Genomic DNA, 22,198 nt, shown 5'->3' on the forward strand with positions numbered 1-22,198 from the left:
TTTAAAAATGTTAATCATTTATTAAGAAATGGATAGATGTTTAGATCTAGTAATTGAAGTCTGAAATTAGCTACAATTAGGTAACTAACTAATTATATGCTTTAATTTCAGGTCATCCAAGTAAGATTATTTTATATTTGTTTCAGAATGCTTCAATCTATGATAACTGAAAATTTCATTCAGTTCTCTTAATTTTTAAGAAAGTTATGGGCTTTTGACTGTTCACGATCACAACTTTTTTGTTATGTCCATAGAAAATCAATAGGGAACAAGATGCTCATTTCCGAGTATGAAAATGGCCATAACTTTTTAAATACTTGAGATATGAAAGTGAATTAGGTGTCAAATTAAACTTATTTTTATGCTTTATCTGATGGGATAAATTACAGACTTGATTTTTAAAATCTCAAAATTTTGTAACATTGCTACTCTGTGTGAAGGAGATGCACAAAGTTTCTGCCTTCAGAATCAACATGGTGCCAGGACAATAACCTCTCCTTCAATGGCCGCAAGGAGTTGGTTATCGACTTCAGGAAGCAGGATGGAGCACATGCCCCAATCAGCATCAATTGGGCGGAGGTGGTAGTGGTCGAGAGCTTCAAGTTCCTTGACATTAATATTACCAGGGATTTGTCATGGGTCAACCACAGGCAAGAATACACACCAATGCCTCTACTTCCTGAAGAGACTGGGGAAATCCAAAGTGTCCAGTGACTCTTAACATTCTTACAGATGCACCATCGAAACCATACACATCACAGTTGCATCTCAGCTTGCTTTGGGAACACATCTGCTCAACCCTCCAAGGAATTGCAGAGGGGCAGGCAGCACGGTGGTAGAGTTGCTGCCTTATAGTGAATGCAGCGCCAGAGACCCAGGTTCTATCTCGACAACAGGTGCTGTCTGTACGGAGTTTGCACGTTCTCCCCGTGACCTGCGTGGGTTTCTCCGAGATCTTTGGTTTACTCCCACACTCCAAAGACGTACAGGTTTGTAGGTAAATTGGCTTGATGAATGTAAAAATTGTCCCTAGTGGGTGTAGGATAGTGTTAATATGTGGGGATCACTGGTTGGCGCGGACCCGGTGGGTGATATCTCTGAACAAAACTAAACAAAGTTATAGATCTAATAACAGACAAGCCTGCAGCATGGAATGATGTCAACAATCCTGATTGGGCACCCACTGTGAGCAGGATAGACAATGTGCACAAGAACGCCATGCACGTGCAACAAGAAGAGAGTATTAAAGCAGATTTGGTTGCAGCTCAAGCATCTATAGCTCTGCAAGTTGATGGCGTTCTTGTGCACATTGTCTATCCTGCTCACAGTGGATGCCCAATCAGGATTGTTGACATCATTCCATGCTGCAGGCTTGTCTGTTATTAGATGATAAATAAATAAATAAATAAGTAGTTTGGGTGATTGTGCAGGCTTTAAACAAGAAACATTGAGAAATATATTTTGGCAAATAATAAAATGTCCTGCTTTTGTCCAACTAACAGCTGACAGCTTGCATCTCAGTAAAATTTATTTCAAAACGCATTGATAGTTTACGATTATTTAAATGGTAAATGGAGCTTCAGAAGCGTTTTCATTTTGCATGTTAAAACCCACCTGAGAACCATGGGCGATTTTGCAATTTTACTGACGGATTTTTAACTTTTAATACTTTTCATATAACAAATGAATAAAGATAACAAAGTCAATAATGCCTTACTTTTGATGTAATGCAGCGAGCAAACGCGATAATTCCCGATATTTTGGATCTTTAAATCTCCACGGCAAATGCCCGCTAGCACTTCCGCTGTATTTACACCTTCAGCTCCCTCTTGAATTTACCTTAGTTTCTATCTTTTTGTTGGACTGTAAATTTAGGTAGCTGTTCCTCACGGTCACCCCGACTAGTACAGTTAATTGCAGCTCGAAAACGGGCCGTTTTCGATGTTTTTAACGGGTGTGAAAGTGCGTGTTTTCCCATTCACTAACATGTACCGGAAGTGACGCTTGTCCCCCAGTTAAAATTTTCAGTCACGTGGGTGCGGATCTACGCTCCAGTGACCTTTCGTGAAATCACCCTATAAATCAAATATAAATCTTATCTGTGGTTCGAAGATAGACACAGTGGGACAGGCAGTATCTCTGGATAGAAGGAATGGGTGACGTTTCGGGTCGAGACTCTTGTTCAGACTGAGCGTCAGGGGAGAGGGAGTTACAGAGATAAGGAAGTGTAAGAGGTCAAAAGAGAGGGGGATGAAGGAAAATGTAGAAGAGGTCATTGTTAGCTACAACACAGTTAGTACAACATTGTTAGTGACAAAGCAAACAGGGATGCAATGTAATCAGAGAGATAGTCAGACTGGGCGGAGAACTGGAAAGAGGGAGGGATAGCGAGAGAGGGAAAGCAAGGGTTACTTAAAGTTAGAGGTCAATATTCATACCCCTGGGGTGCAAGATCTGTGGTTCAACAGGTTCATGGCTTAAAGAACACAGCCATCAGGTTTGGGACGGCATTCTTTGGCACAGCAGAAATCTTTTGATTTTCTTTGCAGTGTGACATCGTTGTTAAGCCTGGAGTCATTGCTTATCCGTATTCTTCATATTTTATTTGGTGTTTTGTATGAGCAGCTGTACTCACAATAAGTGGTGATTGGTGACATTAGTGCTGCAGGTTTTCAGCCCAAGGCACGTCATGAAATTTGGCATTAAGCCTTCACAGATGTTAAAAGAACAATTAGAACTAGTCTGGAACTGGTTTATAAATGACTGAGCTCCACGCCTGCTGGCTATTCTGCACAAAGATGCTGGTTAAAGGAACAGGCAACGAAAGAGCTGCTGCACAGAAGCAAAATCTTTCACAAATGGCAGATTCTCTTCATTATCACCAAGAACTGTTGTGTGAAATCAGGACGGTTATTAGATTAAAACAAGATTTGTAAGTTCATGAACTAGTTGCACAATTCCATAAAAATGCTTTTTCCAGTTGTTACGTGGTTCACTATTGTGATCGAATAGGTTGAAATGGAAGATTTCCAAATAAATTCCTCTGCAGATGTGAAAGAAAAACAACCCACACTGACTGTTGAATCCAGGTGTCCTGGATGAATACACCAGTGGTCCACACCAAAGAGCCACCCATGTACTGATCAAGGTAGACAATCTTAAGTAAATAGTTGTAAAGAACCAAAGGTACACAAAATTGCTGGGGAAACTCAGCGGGTGCAGCAGCATCTATGGAGCGAAGGAAATAGGCGACGTTTCGGGCCGAAACCCTTCTTCAGACAAATAGTTGTAAAGAACCAAATTGATTCCTTGTAAATAGTCATGGCAGCCTTCCAACCCATGCGTGATGGATTGAGCCTTGGTGTTGATTATTAACAGATGTAATGCAAGAGCACCACTCTGGCCAAGTTATCTCTGCTGCAGTCGCTGCAAATAAAGGGAGCAGTTTCAAAACGGTCACTGTTTTGTATTGTTTTTTACTCATCCAGCTGAGATTTCTGTTTATCCTCAACTCTTCAGAAGCCGTCCTGGGTTCCCGATCATCCACAGCACCATACCAGTTGTCTTAACCTGGTGTACAGTTCATTATTCAGTCCTTGCAATGTGACCAAGATCCAACTGGTATATGTGGCCAATACACCATTGGCTTAGTAATGTTGCATGGTAACAGAAACAGCAAGCTGGAGAGATAACCAGGATTACGGTTTCAGATCATCAGAAGACTATTGATCTGTGATGTTGATTCTGTTTCTGTTTCTGTTTCCGGCATACTGTTCTTATTTCTGAATTCCAGCATCTCTAGCATGTTACTTTTCAGGAAGCATTAATTTGTTGAGAAATGCACCAGTGCTTGCACATAAAACCTATTCACAATCGGCACCCTAGCACTCTTCCACCACACTCTAGGAATATCATCAGATGCATCTGCACCTGGGATCATTCACACCTTAGCTGGTCTATTAAGGTTGAGGATGACTGGCTTCACTCCAGTTCTGCAGGTTCCAAAGTGGATGATGAAATCACCACCAAATTTGCTAATTCTGCCACAAGCAGGGAAGAGGAACTCCCCTGAGTTGATATCAAGGTTTTCATTCCCATCAAAGCTTCGAGTAGTTTCCTTTGCCCATGACGCAGTGAAATTTTGCATAGTTTTTCTTGGTGAAATTACAGGGTAGACGCTGCTTCTGTGTAGCAATGTTACAAAATTTTGAGATTAAAAAAATCAAGTCTGCAATTTATCCCATCAGATAAAGCATAAAAAGAAGTTTAATTTGACACCTAATTCACTTTCATATCTTCAGTATTAAAAAAGTTATGGTCATTTTCATACTCGGAAATCAGCATCTTGTTCCCTATTGCTTTTCCATTGACTAAACTCAAAAGCTGTGATCAAAGACAGTCAAAAGCCCATATCTTTCTTAAAAATTAAGAGAACTGAATGAAATTTTCAGTTATTATAGATTGAAGCATTCTGAAACAAATATGAAACAATCTTACTTGGATGACCTGAAATTAAAGCATATAATTAGTTAGTTACCTAATTGTAGCTAATTACAAAGTTCAATTACTAGATCTAAACATCTATCCATTTCTTAAGAAAAGGTTAACATTTTCAAATAGCCTAAGTGTCCAAATAACATTCACACAAGAATTCACAATAAAACATGATTTTAAAATCTCAATGTCAAATTATAGGCCAAATGGAAGGAATTTAGTGTTTAATTCCCGTAAATTAATGGCCATTTAAATCATCTTGTGAGTGAGATTTTGTGGAACGTTGCATTTGCAGTGAATTTAAACCCCATATCGGCAGGAAAAACACTGCCGGTTCGTATGTGGCCTAAGTCACCTTTTCGCAACGTGAAATTTTGATTATAGGCATCCTAAGAAGCACGTTTATATGTAAAAATAAACGGCGTGCCTTGCTTTGTCCCGTACGTGAGATCTGTCCCGTTGTCAGCGTTGACGGCTTTAGAAGACGATTTTTATTTTACTCCTGCTGTTAAATTATCCAGCGCTTTTTTTAATAAACTTGATAAAACCGATGTCGGAGCGATTATTCTTCAGCAGCTAAACAGCCTGACAAAGATCGATTTCAACAGGCTGGAGAAAACGGCATTTTAAACCCGCCCCCCTCTCAAAGGCGCCAAGGTCGCGCACATGGCCAGTGACAGAACTGCAGCACCGCTGAAGGTAAGTTTTGTAACATACCTATTCTGTGGCTGTTTTCAGTTGACACCCTGACCTTTTCTGCTTTTTAATGGTCTAGTATGGAATCAAAGTTAGAGGAAATTAAATAACAGAGACTCTAACCATTGTTCCCAAATCCTCTAGTCAAATCAAGTCTTCTCAAGGCACTTTTATTTCTATAGCACATTTAAAAAACAACTTTCGTTGACCAAAGTGCTTTACATTGGTGGAGGTACTAACGTTATCCAACAGTGGTTCATAGATTAAGTACATACATAAATACATACATATAGCCCTCCCTCAGAGGACGTCAAGAAAGGCTTGAGAGTAAAGATGAGTTTTAAGTCTCGACTTAAAAGAGTGGATGGAGGGGGCAGTTCTGATGGGAAGAGGGATGCTGTTCCACAGTCTAGGAGCTGCAACCGCAAAGGCGCAGTCGCCCCTGAGTTTATGCCTAGACCGCGGGATGGTCAGTAACCCCAAGTCGGCCGATCTGAGGGACCTGGAGGTGGTGTGGTGGGTAAGCAGACTTTTGATGTAGGTGGGGGCAAGCCCGTTAAGGGTTTTGTAAACATAAAGAAAGATCATGAAATGAAATTCGGAACCGCACAGGGAGCCAGTGGGGACAGGCCAGAATCAGGGTGACGTGGTCCCTTTTTCAGGTGCCCGTCAGGAGTCTCGCTGTGGTGTTTTGGACCAGTTGCAGGCAGGACAGGGAAGATTGGCTGATGCCAGTGTAAAGGGAGTTGCAGTAATCTAGGCGGGAGGAGATAAATGTGTGGATGATCTTTTCAAGGTCGTCAAACTGGAGGAATTGTTTTATTTTAGCTATGGTCCGAAGCTGAAAGAAGCTTGCTTTTATCACGACTTCTTTGTCAAATTTCAACACTGAGTCAAATATCACGCCATGGTTTTTGACGTGAGGTTTGTGTAGTGGGGTAAGGCTTCCAAGGCTGCCTGCTATCGTTTTGATTGAGTCCGAGGGGCCGAGAAAGATGACCTCAGACTTACTCTCGTTTAGTTGGAGGAAGTTCTGGGCCATCCAACACTTTATGTCCTTGAGGCAGTGGATAAGGTTATGTAGATTTGATCGGTTGTTGGGCTTCAGGGGGAGATAGAGTTGTGTATCGTCTGCATAGCAATGGAAGGAAATGCTGTGCCTTTGAATGACTTGGCCTAAGGGGAGCATATACAGGGAGAAGAGAATGGGGCCAAGGATGGAACCTTGTGGAACCCCGCAGCAGAGGCCAGCTGGGGAGGAGAATGAGTTGCCTATGTTAGTCGAGAAACTCCTACCTTTATGGTAGGAGATGAAGCAGCTCAGGGCAGTGCCATCAATACCAACCCCGTACCGGTGACGGTCAATTAGGATGGTATGGTCGACTGTGTCAAATGCTGCGCTGAGGTCAAGAAGGAGCAGGATTGCACCGTCGCCGGAGTCAATGGTGAGCAGTAGGTCATTGTGTACCTTCAACAAGGCAGACTCTGTGCTGTGGTGGGCCATGAAACCTGATTGGAAAGTTACCAAGATAATATTTTGGTGAAGGTAAGGCATAAGTTGACTTAAAATTACCTTTTCAAGTACTTTTGAAAGGAAAGGCAGTTTTGAAATAGGTCTGTAGTTGCTAGGCAAGGTGGGGTCGTGGTTAGGTTTTTTCAGGAGGGGCTGGACCACCGCATGCTTGAAGCAGGTAGGAACAGTGCCAGTGGCCAGAGAACTGTTGAAGATGGCGAGGATGCTGGGACCGGCTATTGTAATGACATCCTTCAGAAGGGCAGAGGGGACAGTGTCGAGGGGACAACGTTGAGGGGGCAGGTAGTAGGTTTCATGGTGGTGACTAGTTTTACAAGGGAGGGTAGAGTAACGGGTTGGAAACAGTCTAATTTTGAAGAACAGACCAATGAGACAGCCATGGGTGGGGAAATATTTGATCTCTAGGGCTACATGCATGATTCTACAGAACAGGAAGACTGCAAATATACCACGGTGGTTTTAAAAAAAGCTGACCAACTATTCGTAAACCAGTTCCTAACATCAGAGATGGAGAATATATTTGAACAAAGTCTGCATGGTGTTAATAATAAATTAGTAAGAAAGAAAAAAATCAAGGATAATCACAATGGATTAGTTCAAATAAAATCATATTTGACTAACTTGATTGAAGTTATTGAGGATGCAATGAGATCAATGAAGATAGCTCATTTGATGCAATTTACATGGATGTTATCAAAGCTACCTGACAAATTTCCAATAACAGACTGATCATTAAAGTTAAAGGCCAATAAATCCAAACAAAATGTCGTTGGATCAAAATGGCTCAGAGGCTGGAGGCAAAGGGTAATGACAAACAGTACATTCAGCACCTGGTTGGAATTAACAAAGAACAACTGTTTAATCTGGTTCACTGATGATTCTTTCATTTTGTAGTATACTTCAATTAATTTGATTTAAATGTAGGTATGTGATGAAAACTTTTGCATCTGATGCAAAAACTGGCTTGTGGTGAGAAGGAAAGTTATAGACTGTGGAAAGACAAAATGGGCAGAAATGTTGCAAATGGAATTCAAAATATCAAGTTGTCAAGTCAAGAGAGTTTTATTGTCATGTGCCCAGATAGGACAATGAAATTCTTACTTGCTGCAGCACAACAGAATATTGTAGGCATAAATACAGAACAGATCAGTGTGTCCATATACCATAGAATATATATACACACATAAATAAACAGTTAAAGTGCAAATGGCTGTTATAGTTCAGAGTTTGTTTGAAGTTGTGTTTAATGGTCTGATGGCTGTGGGGAAGAAGCTGTTCCTGAATCTGGATGTTGCAGATTTCAGACTCCTGTACCTTCTACCTGATGGCAGCGGAGAGATGAGTGTGTGGCCAGGATGTGTGTGTGTGTGGGTCCTTGATACAATGATACAATTTATTTGGTTTCTGCAGTCATACACACAAAAAAAGAACCAAGACACAACACAATTTACACAAACATCCATCACAGTGAATCTCCTCCTCACTGTGATGGAAGGCAAAGTCTTATCTCTCCCCTGCACTCCTCATTCTCCTCCCGATGTCAGAGTCAAAGCACCCGGCGGGCGATGATGCTGGCAGCTTTTTTGAGGCAACGACTGCAATAGATCCCCTCGATGGTAGGGAGACAGAGCCGATGATGGACTGGGCAGTGTTTACAACTTTTTGCAGCCTTTTCCGCTCCTGGATGCTCAGGTTGCCGTACCAAGCCACGATGCAACCGGTCAGCATGCTCTCTACTGTGCACCTGTAGAAGTTAGAGAGAGTCCTCCTTGACATACCAACTCTCCGTAATCTTCTCAGGAAGTAGAGGTGCTAATGTGCTTTCTTTATGATTGCATCAATGCTCTGGGACCAGGAGAGATCTCGGAAATGTGCACGCCCAGGATTTTGAAGTTTTTGACCCTTTCCACCATCGACCCGTTGATATAAACGGGACTGTGGGTCCCCATCCTATCCCTTCCGAAGTTCACAATCAGTTCCTTGGTTTTGCTGCTGTTGAGAGCCAGGTTATTGTGCTGGCACCATTTGGTCAGTCGGTCGATCTCACTTCTATACTCTTACTCGTCCCCATCAGTGATACGTCCCACAACAGTGGTGTCATCAGCGAACTTGATGATGGAGTTCGCACTATGTCTGGCTATGCAGTCATGAGTATCGAGTGAGTACAGCAGGGGGCTGAGCATGCAGCCTTGAGGTGCTCCCGTGCTGATTGTTATTGAGGATGACACATTTCCACCAATACGGACAGACTGGTCTGTGGATGAGGACGTCGAGGATCCAATTGCAGAGGGATGCACAGAGACCCAGATCTGAGAGCTTGGTAACCAGCTTGGACAGGATGATTGTATTAAATGCTGAGCTGTAATCAATGAATAACAGCCTGAATATGAGTTTTTGTTGTCCAAGTGGCCCAGAGCGGAGTGGAGAGACAGTGAGATCGCATCCACCATTGATCTGTTGTGGCGGTAAGCGAACTGCAGTGGGTCGAGGTTCTTGTCGAGGTAGGAGTTGATATGCGCCATAATCAACCTCTCAAAGCATTTCATCACCACAGACGTTAGTGCCACTGGTCGATAGTCATTGAGGCACGTCACCTTGCTCTTCTTGGGCAGGTTTTATTGGTATTGTTGATGTCCTTTTAAAGCAGGTATGAGTAAAGGCATGCTTTTGTGGTGGCAAACAAGACCTACAAGGAATGGTATGACCCTCAGATTGGTAGGATTTAAGAGTGCAGGAAGGAGCTGCAGATGCTGGTTTAAACCGAAGATAGTCTGAAGAAGGGTCTCAACCTAAAATGTCACCTATTCCTTCTCTCCAGAGATGCTGCCTGTCCCGCTGAGTTACTCCAGCTTTTGGGTCTATCTTCAGGATTTAAGAGTGTATGTCCACAGATACTTGAAAATACCAGGGCAACATGGTTAGAGTGGCAGGCATATGTTGCTTTTTGATAGTTTAGGCAAAAATTGAAAGGCAAAGGAGATCAAATTGGAACACATAACACAGGCTAAAGTCAAAATACCGCACACATCTCTGATCATTACATGACATGAATGATGTGGAGCCAAAGAAAACACAGTTAAAAATCATGATGACATTTGTCAGCACTGAAGAAGTTCACTTATTAAAAAAGGTTGGTTATATTGTCTTTATTCCTAAAGATAATAATGACAATATAACCGACCATTTTTAGTAAGTGAACTTCTAGAGAAGGTTCGGGGCAATTTAGATCAAGGTATTTATCAAGACGCCGAGAGGGAATGAACAATAAGGATCTATTCTGCTTAGCAGATTTCAATCAAATATCAATCTCAAATTTGAAATACATCTGACCATCTAATATGCCATAATCCTGAAGCCTATTGACCAAAGAACTGAAAAGTGAAATTATTCTATCGAGCTCTTTCTTTCTTGCTTACACTGCATTGGGCTGAATGATTTCTCCTGATATTGGGTCACGGAAAGGGAACTTTACTTCATCCAAAGCCAAGCTGTTCTATAGCAGTGTGTCCTACTGGTCCCGGGCTCCCTAAAATGGAAACATTTCTTAATGTCTGGAATGTGGTGCTTTCCCCCCATTCGGAAATAAAACATTCATAAACATAACATGGCTATAAACATAAGGATGTTGTTGAACCTGTGCAAGCAGATTGCTTCTGACAATTTGGCAAACATTTTATTTTCAAGATAAAAGTCTTTATAAACGTAAACTTGAAATTAACCCTGCAATTAAAAGGAGTTATTCCGCTGGACATGTGCAAGGGAAGCTGTTAATGCATTTCTTAAAGTTTTATGCTTATTTATTTTAAGCACAGAATATCCCAGCATACATACCAATGATTTTCATAGATGAAGCCCTGTCAGTAATTCAATTACATAACACCAGAAGTACCGAGACAGCACAAAATAATGACACTTTTTGTTTGCTTCACATCAAAGTGGAACGTTAGATTTAAATAAGAGACAAATTATCTTCATTAATCTAAAGAAATTATATTAACCAGACTTTAACAGATACATCTTCCCAATATGAAATATCCCATTGAATAATCTTTCCACTTGTTTATCTTGCAGTTAGAGCTGTACCTGATGACCATGTTAAATGATCACAGAAGTTTAATACGGAAACATCTGCCCCACCTTCAAAGCCAGTTACAATTTTGCAATTTAATTGTTCAAAAGTGTTCATGTAAGGAGCTAAAAATTGTTCTGGACTTCATACAAGTTTCAAAAGTTGAATAAAATCAGAAATAACAGGTAAAAACAAAATGAAAATATAAATTGCAATCCTACGTGGCATCCTCATCAGAAGTCAACCAGCTAAACTTTTGATTTTTCTGCGGGTGGATGAGGTCCCGAGATAAAAGTTTCTGTTCAAATTCAGTTTGAACCAGTTCATATCCAAGCATCTGCATGGCCTTTCCACAGATCTTTTGTATTTTTAAAATGTCTTTAAATGGCATTTCAGTTCTCCATGCCTCTGATATGCTTTTAGCATTTCTAGACGTTATTTTGAAAGCTGATCCAGTTCCTTTTCCATGTGTGATATTATATATCCAAGATTCAAGTTTTGGAGTCAAACTTAAACCAGCAAACTTATACATTGCTGATAACTCCTTGAGTGGTTCTCTAACTACATCTTCATACCGCACCATCATGTAGCGTTGTTTCAGGATGTTAGGAGCTTCCTCAGTGGCAAGCTCATGAATCAACAAGTGACTTTTGCAAATCTCTTTCATGACTTCATAATTTGAATCTTCCCCTTTATCCTTTTCTATGTGTTTAGCTCCAACGCCTAAAACAATACCATTGTCTCGTAACAGTGCATATAAGGACTTGTTACGAGATTTAAGCACCGCTCTGGGGTCTCTGACAAGATGAATAACTTTGAGGTTCAGAGAGGGGTCAGTGAAGAGAGGAAGCAGTGACTTTAACTCAAAGAATCTCACTTCTTTGATCACAACATGACTGTAGCTTTTGCAGGTTTCCTCCATTTTAAAAAATTTGGTCATGTTACAGTGTTTCTTGCACATTAAGTCGTTCGTTAGGTCAGTTCTCTGATAATAGTTACACATTGGTGGTGAGCAGAGGGCTCGGCTGACTTCCCACTGGAATAAGTGAGATACAGGTCTGTTTTCGTTCATGTATGCATCAAAAACTGACATGTCGCACAAGAACGTGGATCGCACCAGATCCCTGACAGCCATTTTCAAGACCTTTGCACCGTTTGGATGCATTTGTACCCAGACATGCCAAGCAGGTTCCATTAAATAAAAAACATCAGGGTGTTGACTGAATACTTGTCCGACAAAGGATGAGCCCGATCGCCAGGAAGAAAGAATGAGGATGTGAACTTTGCTATCCTGTTCTTCGGATGGATATGTAACAACATTTTGTCTGGAGTACAAGAAGAACAAAGTCAGTGCCTGAATGACCACAAATGCAACAATGCTGGTAGTTATAAACCTCAGCCTCATTGTAGCAATGGCTGCGAATTCAGTATCGATCTGTAAAGTAAAACAGAGAGAGTTGTTACAAATTGCCTCAAAATCACTCAGCCATAAATCAAGATTTGCAGTTGAAAAAAATTAAATTGCAAGGGAGAAGAACCACATTTGAAGAAGACTCCTTTGCCTTTGTTTGGTAGTTTAGTTTAGTTTAGAGATACAGCATGGAACTAGGCCCTTTGGCCCACCGAGCCCACACTGACCAATGATCCCCGCACACTAACACTATCCTACACTCACTAGGGACAATTTACATTTATACCAAGCCAATTAACCTACAATCTTTGGACTGTGGGAGGTAACCGAAGATCTCAGAGAAAACTCACGCAGGTCACAGGAAGAAGGTACAAACTCTGTACAGACAAAGTCAGGATCAAACTTGGGTCTCTGGCACTTCAAGGCAGTAGCTCTACCACTGTGCCGCCGTGCCACCCTGGTAAGAGTTATTTTCATTAATACTGTTGGGATTGATTGCTGAGTGAAGCCCTTTTGGCAATCATGCATTGTAGAAAAGAAAAGAACAAATATTGGATTTCTGTCCATTCATTATATGGAATGAACACCTATAATTTAAGACTGTTCAGGGGAATGCTGCTTGTAATAAAGATCCTTACAGGCACGGATACTTTGAGTAGAAAACAACATAACATAATAATAATAATAATAATGGATGGGATTTATATAGCGCCTTTCTAATACTCAAGGCGCTTTACATCACATTATTCATTCACTCCTCAGTCACACTCGGTGGTGGTAAGCTACTTCTGTAGCCACAGCTGCCCTGGGGCAGACTGACGGAAGCGTGGATGCCATTCTGCGCCTACGGCCCCTCCAACCACCACCAATCACTCACACACATTCACACACAGGCAAAGGTGGGTGAAGTGTCTTGCCCAAGGACACAACGACAGTATGCACTCCAAGTGTCCGGTCGCCAGCCGAACACTTAGCCCATTGTGCCATCTGTCGTCCCATACAAGGTGTGATGTTGATAAATATATGGCCTAGATCCTTACTGGGAAAATATTTCTAGAGGTTGGTCACATCATGTTCCGTTTTGCTTTCTATCCACAGCTTACAACCAGAATGACAACTTGGCACAGTCTTAAGCAGGAAATACCAAATGTCTCAATCAAGGAGCAGATAGGGTTTCTACTGAAAGCAAAAAGCCGGAAATCTGAAACAAAAAGAGAAAATGACAAAAACACTCAGCAGAATCTGGACAGAATAGTAGAGTGAATGTTTCAGGTCAATGACCCTTCTGTTAATAATACAATAAAACGCTGTTAATCTGGCATGCCGGGCTTTCGCTGGTACCAGGCAAACAAAATTTCCAGACCACTAGATGTAAAGCAAAATGAAAACAAACTCCTGGTGGTGCTAAACAGTTCAGGTGCAACTGTGGATGTTGAAAGTATAATCGACATGTTAGGCCATGACCCTGCGCCAGGATTGAGTTTGTAATAATAATAATAATAATACATTTTATTTATGGGCGCCTTTCAAGAGTCTCAAGGACACCTTACAAAAATTTAGCAATTAGAGGAAAAACATGTAAGCGGAATGAAATAAATAGTAGAGACCTGACTAGTACACAAATTAAAGACAGAATTCAATTCAAAACACAATATGAGGCAATTCAAGCACAGATGAAAAGGGAGGGGGACGTGGGGCTATGGCTAGGCAGAGGTGAAGAGATGAGTCTTGAGGCGGGACTGGAAGATGTTGAGGGACACGGAATTGCGGATCAGTTGGGGGAGGGAGTTCCAGAGCCTGGGAGCAGCCCTGGAGAAGGCTCTGTCCCCAAAACTGCGGAGATAACCAGTGTAAAGGGATGCTAGGGAGGGGAGAGGCAGGCGCTCGCAAGCAATAGGTACATCCTAGTGGAGAGCGGCTGAGCAATAGTGGAGGGCAGAGGGAAGTGTGGAGATAACGACAGAGGCTGGGATATGATGAGATGTTACAAAGAAAGGCTGCAGGTTGTGGAATCCAATATGAAATGAAGGTGATAAGGGATGGATGGTGAGTAAATGGAAACAGTGGGCGAGTGGAAGGGATAAAGGAACTAGTGGCCAGTCTGAGTGAATGATAGGCAGATGGAACCAGGTGGGAAGAGGAAAGAAACTGGGCAAGAGTGGGCTGGAAGTGGATGATGGAAAGGACGGAGAGTCGAGAGGACCTGAGTGGGTCAGAAGAAGAGAGAAAGGAACAGAGAGTGTGCCGATTACTTGACATTGGAGAATTCAATGTTCATGACATTGGATTGTAGATAGCCCAGGCAAAATATGAGGTGTTGTTTCTCTTGCTTGGATTTAACACCCCTGGCAATGGAGTTAAAATGATTTGCAACCGACAATGCAAGATGGTCATTGCAGACAAAGTACAGGTGCTGGGCAAAGCAGTGGACAAGGTGCACTTGGTCTCGCTGATGTAGGTGAGTACATATCAAGCACACCAAATGCCAGAGATGAGGTGGGAGGAGAAGGACCTTGTGATTCTCTATCTCATTTGGAAGAGCTGGTTAGGTCCCCGGAAGGTGGCGAGGGAGGAAGTGAAGGGGCCGGTATTACACCTCCTAACGTTGCAGAGAAAAGTGCCTGGGGACAGGGGATGATGGGTGGTACAGTAGGAACGAACCAGGGGGTCACGGAAAGAGTTAAGATGAAAGCAGTAAGGGGAGGGGAAGATGTGACTGGCGGTAGAATCCGGGGTGCAGTTGGCAGAAACGATGAAGAATAACATGATGCTGTCAAAGGCTGGTGGGGTGAAAGATAAGGACCAAGGAAACTCCAGCAACAAACAAAAGGGTTGTGATCCTTTGTCTGGTAAAAAAAGAAGGATTATGTTACACAATTCTTTCATCCATTTCTTGATATTAACTGGAGTGAATTAATTTAGCTTGATACTGTATAGGACAGGACCTGGTGAAAGGAGATTGGGAGCGGTTGCTTGAGGGAAAAACATTCAAGAAGTGGACGGCCATTTAGAAGTGAGAGCTTAGAGTCACTGAACTGAGTCATTTGAGGTTTATACGAGATGCAGGAGAGAACAAGAAAGAAATTAGAGGGCAAAATGAGGACATAAAATGGCCTTGACAAACAGGATTGAGGAGAATCCCCAAAATCTTTTGTAAGTATATTAAAAACGGAGGTTATCGAGGAAAATAATTGGTCCACTCAGGGATTAAAAGGGAAATCCATAGGTGGAGCCAGAGGATATCAGTGGAACTCTAAATTGGGACGACAGATGGCACAATGGGCTAAGTGTTCGGATGGCAACCGGAAGGTAGCCGGTTCGAATCCCGCTTGGAGTGCATACTGTCGTTGTGTCCTTGGGCAAGACACTTCACCCACCTTTGCCTGTGTGTGAATGTGTGTGAGTGATTGGTGGTGGTCGGAGGGGCCGTAGGCGCAGATTGGCAGCCACGCTTCCGTCAGTCTGCCCCAGGGCAGCTGTGGCTACAGAAGTAGCTTACCACCACCGAGTGTGACTGAGGAGTGAATGAATAATGCGATGTAAAGCGCCTTGAGTATTAGAAAGGCGCTATATAAATCCCATCCATTATTATTATTATTAAATGAGTACTTTTCATCAGCATTCACCTGGAAGAAGGAAGTGGAGGATAGGGAGCTCGGGGAGGGATAAGATACATAGCTACATAGATACATTGACAATAGGTGCAGGAGTAGGCCATTCAGCCCTTTGAGCCAGCACCGCCATTCAATATGATCATGGCTGATCATCCACAATCAGTATTCCGTTCCTGCCTTCTCCCCATACCCCTTGTTTCCGCTAGCCCTAAGAGCTCTATTTAACTCTCTTTTGAATGCATTCAGTGAATCGGCCTCCACTGCCTTCTGAGGCAGAGAATTCCACAAATTCAAACCCTCTGTGTGAAACAAGTTTGTCCTCATCCGTTCTAAATGGTCTACCCCTTATTCTTAAACTGTGGCCCCTGGTTCTGGACTCCCCCAACATGGGGAACATGTTTCATGCATCTAGCTCGTCTAATCCCTTAATAATTTTATATGTTTCTGTAAGATTCCCTCTCATCCTTCTAAATTCCAGTGAATACAAGCCCAGTCACTCCATTCTCTCAGCATATGACAGCCCCGTCATCCCGGGAATTAACTTTGTGAACCTACGCTGCACTCCCTCAATAGCAAGAATGTCCTTCCTCAAATTAGGAGACCAAAACTGCACACAATACTCCAGGTGTGGTCTAACCAGGCCCCACCAAACTGCAGAGGGCCTCTCTGCTCCACTACTCAACTCCTCTCTTTATGAAGGCTTTCTTCACTGCCTGTTGTACCTGTATGCTTACTTTCAGTGACTGAGGTACTGGGACACCCAGGTCTTGTTGCACTTCCTCTTTTCCTAACCTGACACCATTCAGCTAATAATCTGCCTTCCCGTTCTTGCCTCCAAAGTGGATAACCTTACATTTATCCACATTATACTGCATCTGCCATGCATCTGCCCACTCACCCAACCTGTCCAAGTTACTCTGCATCCTCATAGCATCCCCTTCACATTTCAGAATCACACTTTATTCGCCAAGTATATTTTGCAACATACGAGGAATTTCTCAATGCCACGTAGCTTTGTGTCATCTGCAAATTTGCTAATGTTACTTTTAATTCTGTCATCTAAATCTTTAATGTATATTGTAAACAGCTGCGGTCCCAGCTCCGAGCCTTGTGGCACCCCACTCGTCACTGCCTGCCATTCTGACAGGGACCCGTTAATCCCTATTCTTTGGTTCCTGTCCGCCCCCAACCAATTTTCTATCCATGTTAGCACTCTACCCCCAATATAATGTGCTCTAATTTTGTCCACTAATCTCCTGTGTGGGACCTTATCAAAGGCTTTCTGAAAGTCCAGGTACACTAAATCCACTGGCTCTCCTTTGTCCATTTCAGATATTCCAGACACAAGGAATTCGGGAAGGAGGTACAGTAGTCTTATAAATATTGGCATGCATGAACAAGGATAAATCTTTAGGGCCTGATGGGATTTACTTTAGGATGTTATGGGGTTCTTAATTTGTCATGGTTGAAGTACTAGAAGACTGGAGGATAGCTAATAGAAACATAGAAACATAGAAAGTAGGTGCAGGAATAGGCCATTCGGCCCTTCGAGCCTGCACCGCCATTCAATATGATCATGGCTGATCATCCAGCCAATGTTGTTCCCTTATTCAAAATGGGTCATAGGGATAAGCCAGGAAACTATAGGAATGAATGAATGAATGAAACATTATTATCATGTGTGACATGTCACACTTTGTCTGCATCCTATAGTATAACTAAAGCCTTGCATTCCAGGTGCACTTCAGGCAAAGTATGTGAAGAGTCGCCACGTACAGGATGCAGACAAAATTACAAAGTGACAGTGAACCTTACAATAATAGTAGGAAAACAGCTGGAAAAAATTCTCAGGGACAGGAATTATGTTAACTTGGAAAGGCATATTAGGATGTGCCAATAAGGCTTTTCGAGAAGGTGACCAAAGTAAAATTGATGAAGGCAGTGCAGTGAATGTGGTTTACATGGCCTTTTGACCAAGGCTTTTGACCAAGTTCCGCACAGTAGTCCCATGCATAGGCTGGTCCATAAGGTTGGATGCATGGGATCCAAGGTGTCCTGGCAATCCAAACTCAAAATTGGCTTGGTAATAGATGAGAGAGTGATGGCCAATCTGTGTTTTTTTACTTATAACCAGTGCTGTTGACACAGGGACAAAGCTGGGACCAATGTGTAGGAAGGAACTGCAGATGCTGGTTTAGGCCAAAGATACACACAAAATGCTGGAGTAACTCAGCAGGACAGGCAACATCTCTGGAGAGAAGGAGTGGGGAAGGAAACGCCATCCATTCCTTCTCTCCAGAGATGCTGCCTGCCCCGCTGAGTTACTCCAGCATTTTGTGCCTATCTTGGGACCAATGTGGTTTGTCATGTAAAATAACTTGGATGGGATATAGGTGGACTAATTGGTCAGGTGCCATTTGGAATATGGTGTACAGTTCTGGTTGCCACACTACAGGAAGGATGTAGTAGCATTGGAAAGAACGCAGAAGAGAATTCACCTGGAATGCATTGCTTTAGTTACAACGCGTGATTGGGCAGGGTGGGTTTACTCACACTAGAGTGTGGGAGGCTGAGGGGTAGCCCTTATGGAGGTTTATAAAATGATGAGAGGCGTATTGGGGTAGATGGTCAGTCTTTTTCCATGCATAGGGATTGTAAGGAGAGGGTTAGGTTGTAACATGGTGAGTAGTGATTGGACAGGACGTGTCAGCTGACATGGAGTTGTCAGAAATAGCCATATGCATGCTTCTCTGCTAAATTAACAGCACAACATTCGCTTAGAAGAACAAATAGATGTTTTGGAAGAATGTTTATGTTAACATAGATGGACCGATAAATCATGAGTCCAGCTGCCAGATAACAAAGATAAGCTTTTGTCTTCCCCGAGACATCAGAGACTAGTTTGCAGCCTGTGGTGACAAATGACTCTTGTTTATTACACAAAGGGGAATCGCTAGTTTGAAAGCATAGTTGCAAGTGTTGTTTTCATATTAGGGGAGAAGGTCAGGCTTTTAGGTATAAAATACCTGTTACACATGAGCTCTTCGGACTTCGCCCTTGGACTGGGTTTCGACCGGTGCCGAGGGATAACTGAACCGCATTATGGATGAAGCCGCCTGCCACTGACTGACTGCGGTCCATCAGGAGTTGTTAAGAAACACTTGTTAAGTTCAAAATTGTTAAGTTCGGTTTAAACCAGCATCTTCACTTCCTTCCTACACACGTGTTAAGATAGATGCTTTGTCGCCCAGTAAATCTTGCATTGACTAACATCTTGTTTGTGTGGTCTCTGTTTCTGAAACCAAATAGTCGCAGTCAAAGCTACTAAGATAGGTATAGCGTTTACGAAAGAACTACAGATGCTGGAAAAATCAAAGGTGGATAAAAAATGTTGGAGAAACTCAGCGGGTGAGGCAGCATATATGGAGCGAAGGAAAAGGCGACGTTTCCAGTCGAGACCCTTCTTCAGACTGATGTGGGGGTGGTGTGGGTGGGAAGAAGAAAGGAAGAGGCGGAGACAGTAGACTTGTGGGAAAACGGGGAAGTGGAAGGGAAAGAGGGAAAAAGCAAGGACTACCTGAAATTGGAGAAGTTAATGTTCACCCTAAAATTGGAGAAGTCAATGAAATTGGAGAAGCCAGACAACTTTTAATAAAGTTTAGCGGGCATTTTTATCTACCTAAGATAGGTGTTGCATTACATTTTGGCGTAGTCGGCAGGATCTCATTTTGACTGACGATGTTTCCGAAACAGAAACCTGGTTCCCCGGAGTTCCACAAAATGCCGGGGTAAACAGATAACTGAGGGATATAGATTACTTGCCGATATACTGCCAGAATCTGGACCACCGGTGTCTTGGAAGATGGAAACCTCCGACAAAGTTGTAAAGATGGGATTTAAACTAGCACACTTTGTAGGCTTTCCGGGGAAAGAAAGGGAATAAAGGCGAATACATGTGGTTGTTTGCTGAGGTAACTCGACAGCAAGAAGATGAGAAGTGAGAGAAAGAAAAAATAGATCTTAAGAAGGGAACTGGGAGGGTCAAAACAGCGATGTGTATCACTGAGTGAGGTGGAGAAAATAATACAAGTTTGAGCAAATACGGCAGAGGAACAGGGGGGTGAACGTGGCGTGTAATTTGACACAGGTCCACCATGAGGAGGCTGCACGCATAATGGATTGGAGACTAGGCCCTGTAAAAGTACGGACTGTGTTAACCAAGGGTGGGATCACCACACAAGGGAAGAGTGTGGTGATGATGATGCTTGTTGGGGAGGTCAAGACCAGACCCCAGACTGCCCCCCTCCCCCAGATGAAACCGCGAGCTGGATCGACCATCAGTGCGCGCGCGCACACACACACACACACACACACACACACACACACACACACACACACACACACACACACACACACACACACACATCGCACATCGCAAAGGTGCGGACCAGGGAAAGCGGGGGAGCGCTGTCTGAAATTCACACCCACGATGAACAGGAAGGTAAAAGATGGCTGGCACAGTGTACGGTAAGTCCTTTAGAGAGCGCGGGGGGGGGGGGGGGGGGAAAGGGGAGAGAAGGGGAGAGAAGGAGTGTAGACACTTTTAAGAAGCCAGACAACTTATAATAAAGTTTAGCGGCCATTTAACATTACCGGTCGGTTTTTCTTGGTTCTGAAAACTCCAACGAGCCAATTAAAATGCCCGGACAGCGAAGGAGATTGCCTACGGCTGCCCTCGACTGCCTATAACTACATAGCCACCCCACTCCACTGCATTACGAGCTCAAAAGAACCATGCCGACCAATTTTTACTCGCCGAAAAATTTTCAACATGCTGAAAATTTTTCCTCGACCAAACTGAGGCCGCGAGTATACGGGAACTTCCCTTGAACATGAAGGAGAGTTAACAGTGACCCCCTAGGACCATGTCGACCATGCTGCAAGTTTGAGTCGTACGTAAACTCATCTAAACTCGCAAAGGAGGTCCCTGCAGTGGGACAGGCCCTTAACCATCACAATATCAACAAATAAAGGAAGGAACAAATTGAAGGAAGCCTCTGGCGCAAAGTACTGTACCTCCTTGATGATGATGATGATGATACTTTTCAATAGGGTAATGAAAGTAATCAAACAAAACTACCCCTCCCCATTAGATTGCCATCACCAGTATGATAAGCAGTGGGATATGCCAGAGGTGGGAACAGCACTGGTGGCTGTGATATATGAGGAAGGAGAGGATTATTCGGGTGCCGACGAACAGGTGTTTGGTGCAGGTATGCATTCACAATTAGTTCGGACAGATCACCATCACTAAAGGGACATGGTGCTGTTTCTGCTGGGACCGATGATGGGGGGGAAATGGTAGGTGAGGTGTGCCAGACTTCAGGAGGATTAGGAGAGTGTGGTCGATGGTAAGGCAAAAGTGAGGGGAAGAAAATCCCGCGGCAGGGAGCAAGGGTCCGCTAAAGGACAGGACCCTGCAGCTAACCAGAAGGAAAACGTTTCTTGCCCTGATTTAAATATAGTACCCGGGGAACAGACAGATGGAGTTCTGACAGGCACGATATTCGCCCTGTGGAAAGAACACTGTGGAGGAAAACAGCAGCAGGTTCTACCAGGCCAGTGTGGCAAGTAAAAAACAAAATCAGATGGGAGCTGGAGAATATTGGTCGATTACCGCCAGTTGAATAAACCCCCCACGCTCCCCCCTCCCCCCCCTTCTATCTGCGGCTGTCCTCGACATTGCCACTGTCATGGAGGAAATGTCGGGGAGAAAGAACATTCCTTGGTATGCTCTGGCTGACCTGGCCAATGCCTTCTTCTCGATTCCCCTGCCTGAGGAGTCCCGATATACCATTTCCATTTTACAATGGATGACTATTCAACTGTCCCCTTCCTATAGCTGGTGTTCTGGACCAAAATCCTAAACTGTGAGGATTACCTTTCCAGACCCGGTCTGGAATTCTGTTTAAATTTGAATTTGAATACATTTTATTAGTCAAGTATGTATACATACAATGAATTTGCCTTGGTGCTTTGCTCGCAGGTACAACACGATATGCAGTAGACAATTAAAAAGAAAACATTATGATTTAAACATGTGAAAAATAATATAAAATACCTGAGCAAAAGGAGGCTACAGACTTTTGGTTATTGAATAGGCTTGTGGAAAAAAGCTGCTTTTATGTCTGGCTGTGACAGTCCGGAGTCGCCTTCCAGAGGGAAGTGCTTCCAAGAGTTTGTGGCCAGGGTGAGAGAGGTCAGAGATGATCTTACCCGCTCGCTTCCTGGCCCTTGCAGTGTACAGTTCGTTGATGGGGGGAAGGTTGCCGCCAACAACCTTCTCAGCTGATAGAACGATTCGCTGCAGCCTCCGGATG

At 43.2% G+C, this 22,198-nt stretch overlaps 1 protein-coding gene and 1 long non-coding RNA gene across 3 annotated transcripts in view; one reads left to right on the top strand and one right to left on the bottom strand.

Annotated features, from left to right (window-relative positions):
- The first annotated feature begins 2,430 nt into the window (after positions 1-2,430).
- LOC116982480 lies at positions 2,431-22,089 on the top strand. The gene is made up of 3 exons (XR_004414464.1): positions 2,431-2,650; positions 21,817-21,820; positions 22,078-22,089. It is a non-coding gene; the product is annotated as an uncharacterized LOC116982480 (long non-coding RNA).
- The window catches only part of LOC116982478 (carbohydrate sulfotransferase 6-like), a 40,457-nt gene continuing 28,634 nt past the window's right edge, over positions 10,376-22,198 (bottom strand). The window contains exons 1-2 of one of the 2 annotated variants that reach the window (XM_033035720.1): positions 13,245-13,391; positions 10,376-12,228 (exon numbers count right to left, since the gene is read on the bottom strand). In XM_033035720.1, coding sequence (XP_032891611.1) covers positions 11,011-12,198 — 1,188 coding nt within the window. In that variant the 5' untranslated portion in view covers positions 12,199-12,228; positions 13,245-13,391 and the 3' untranslated portion in view covers positions 10,376-11,010. Of the gene's footprint in view, positions 12,229-13,244; positions 13,392-22,198 lie in introns of those variants that run through there. The other variant, XM_033035719.1, reaches the window with a different exon arrangement.

This window comes from Amblyraja radiata, chromosome 17, assembly GCF_010909765.2.
Source record: "Amblyraja radiata isolate CabotCenter1 chromosome 17, sAmbRad1.1.pri, whole genome shotgun sequence".
NCBI lineage: Eukaryota > Metazoa > Chordata > Chondrichthyes > Rajiformes > Rajidae > Amblyraja > Amblyraja radiata.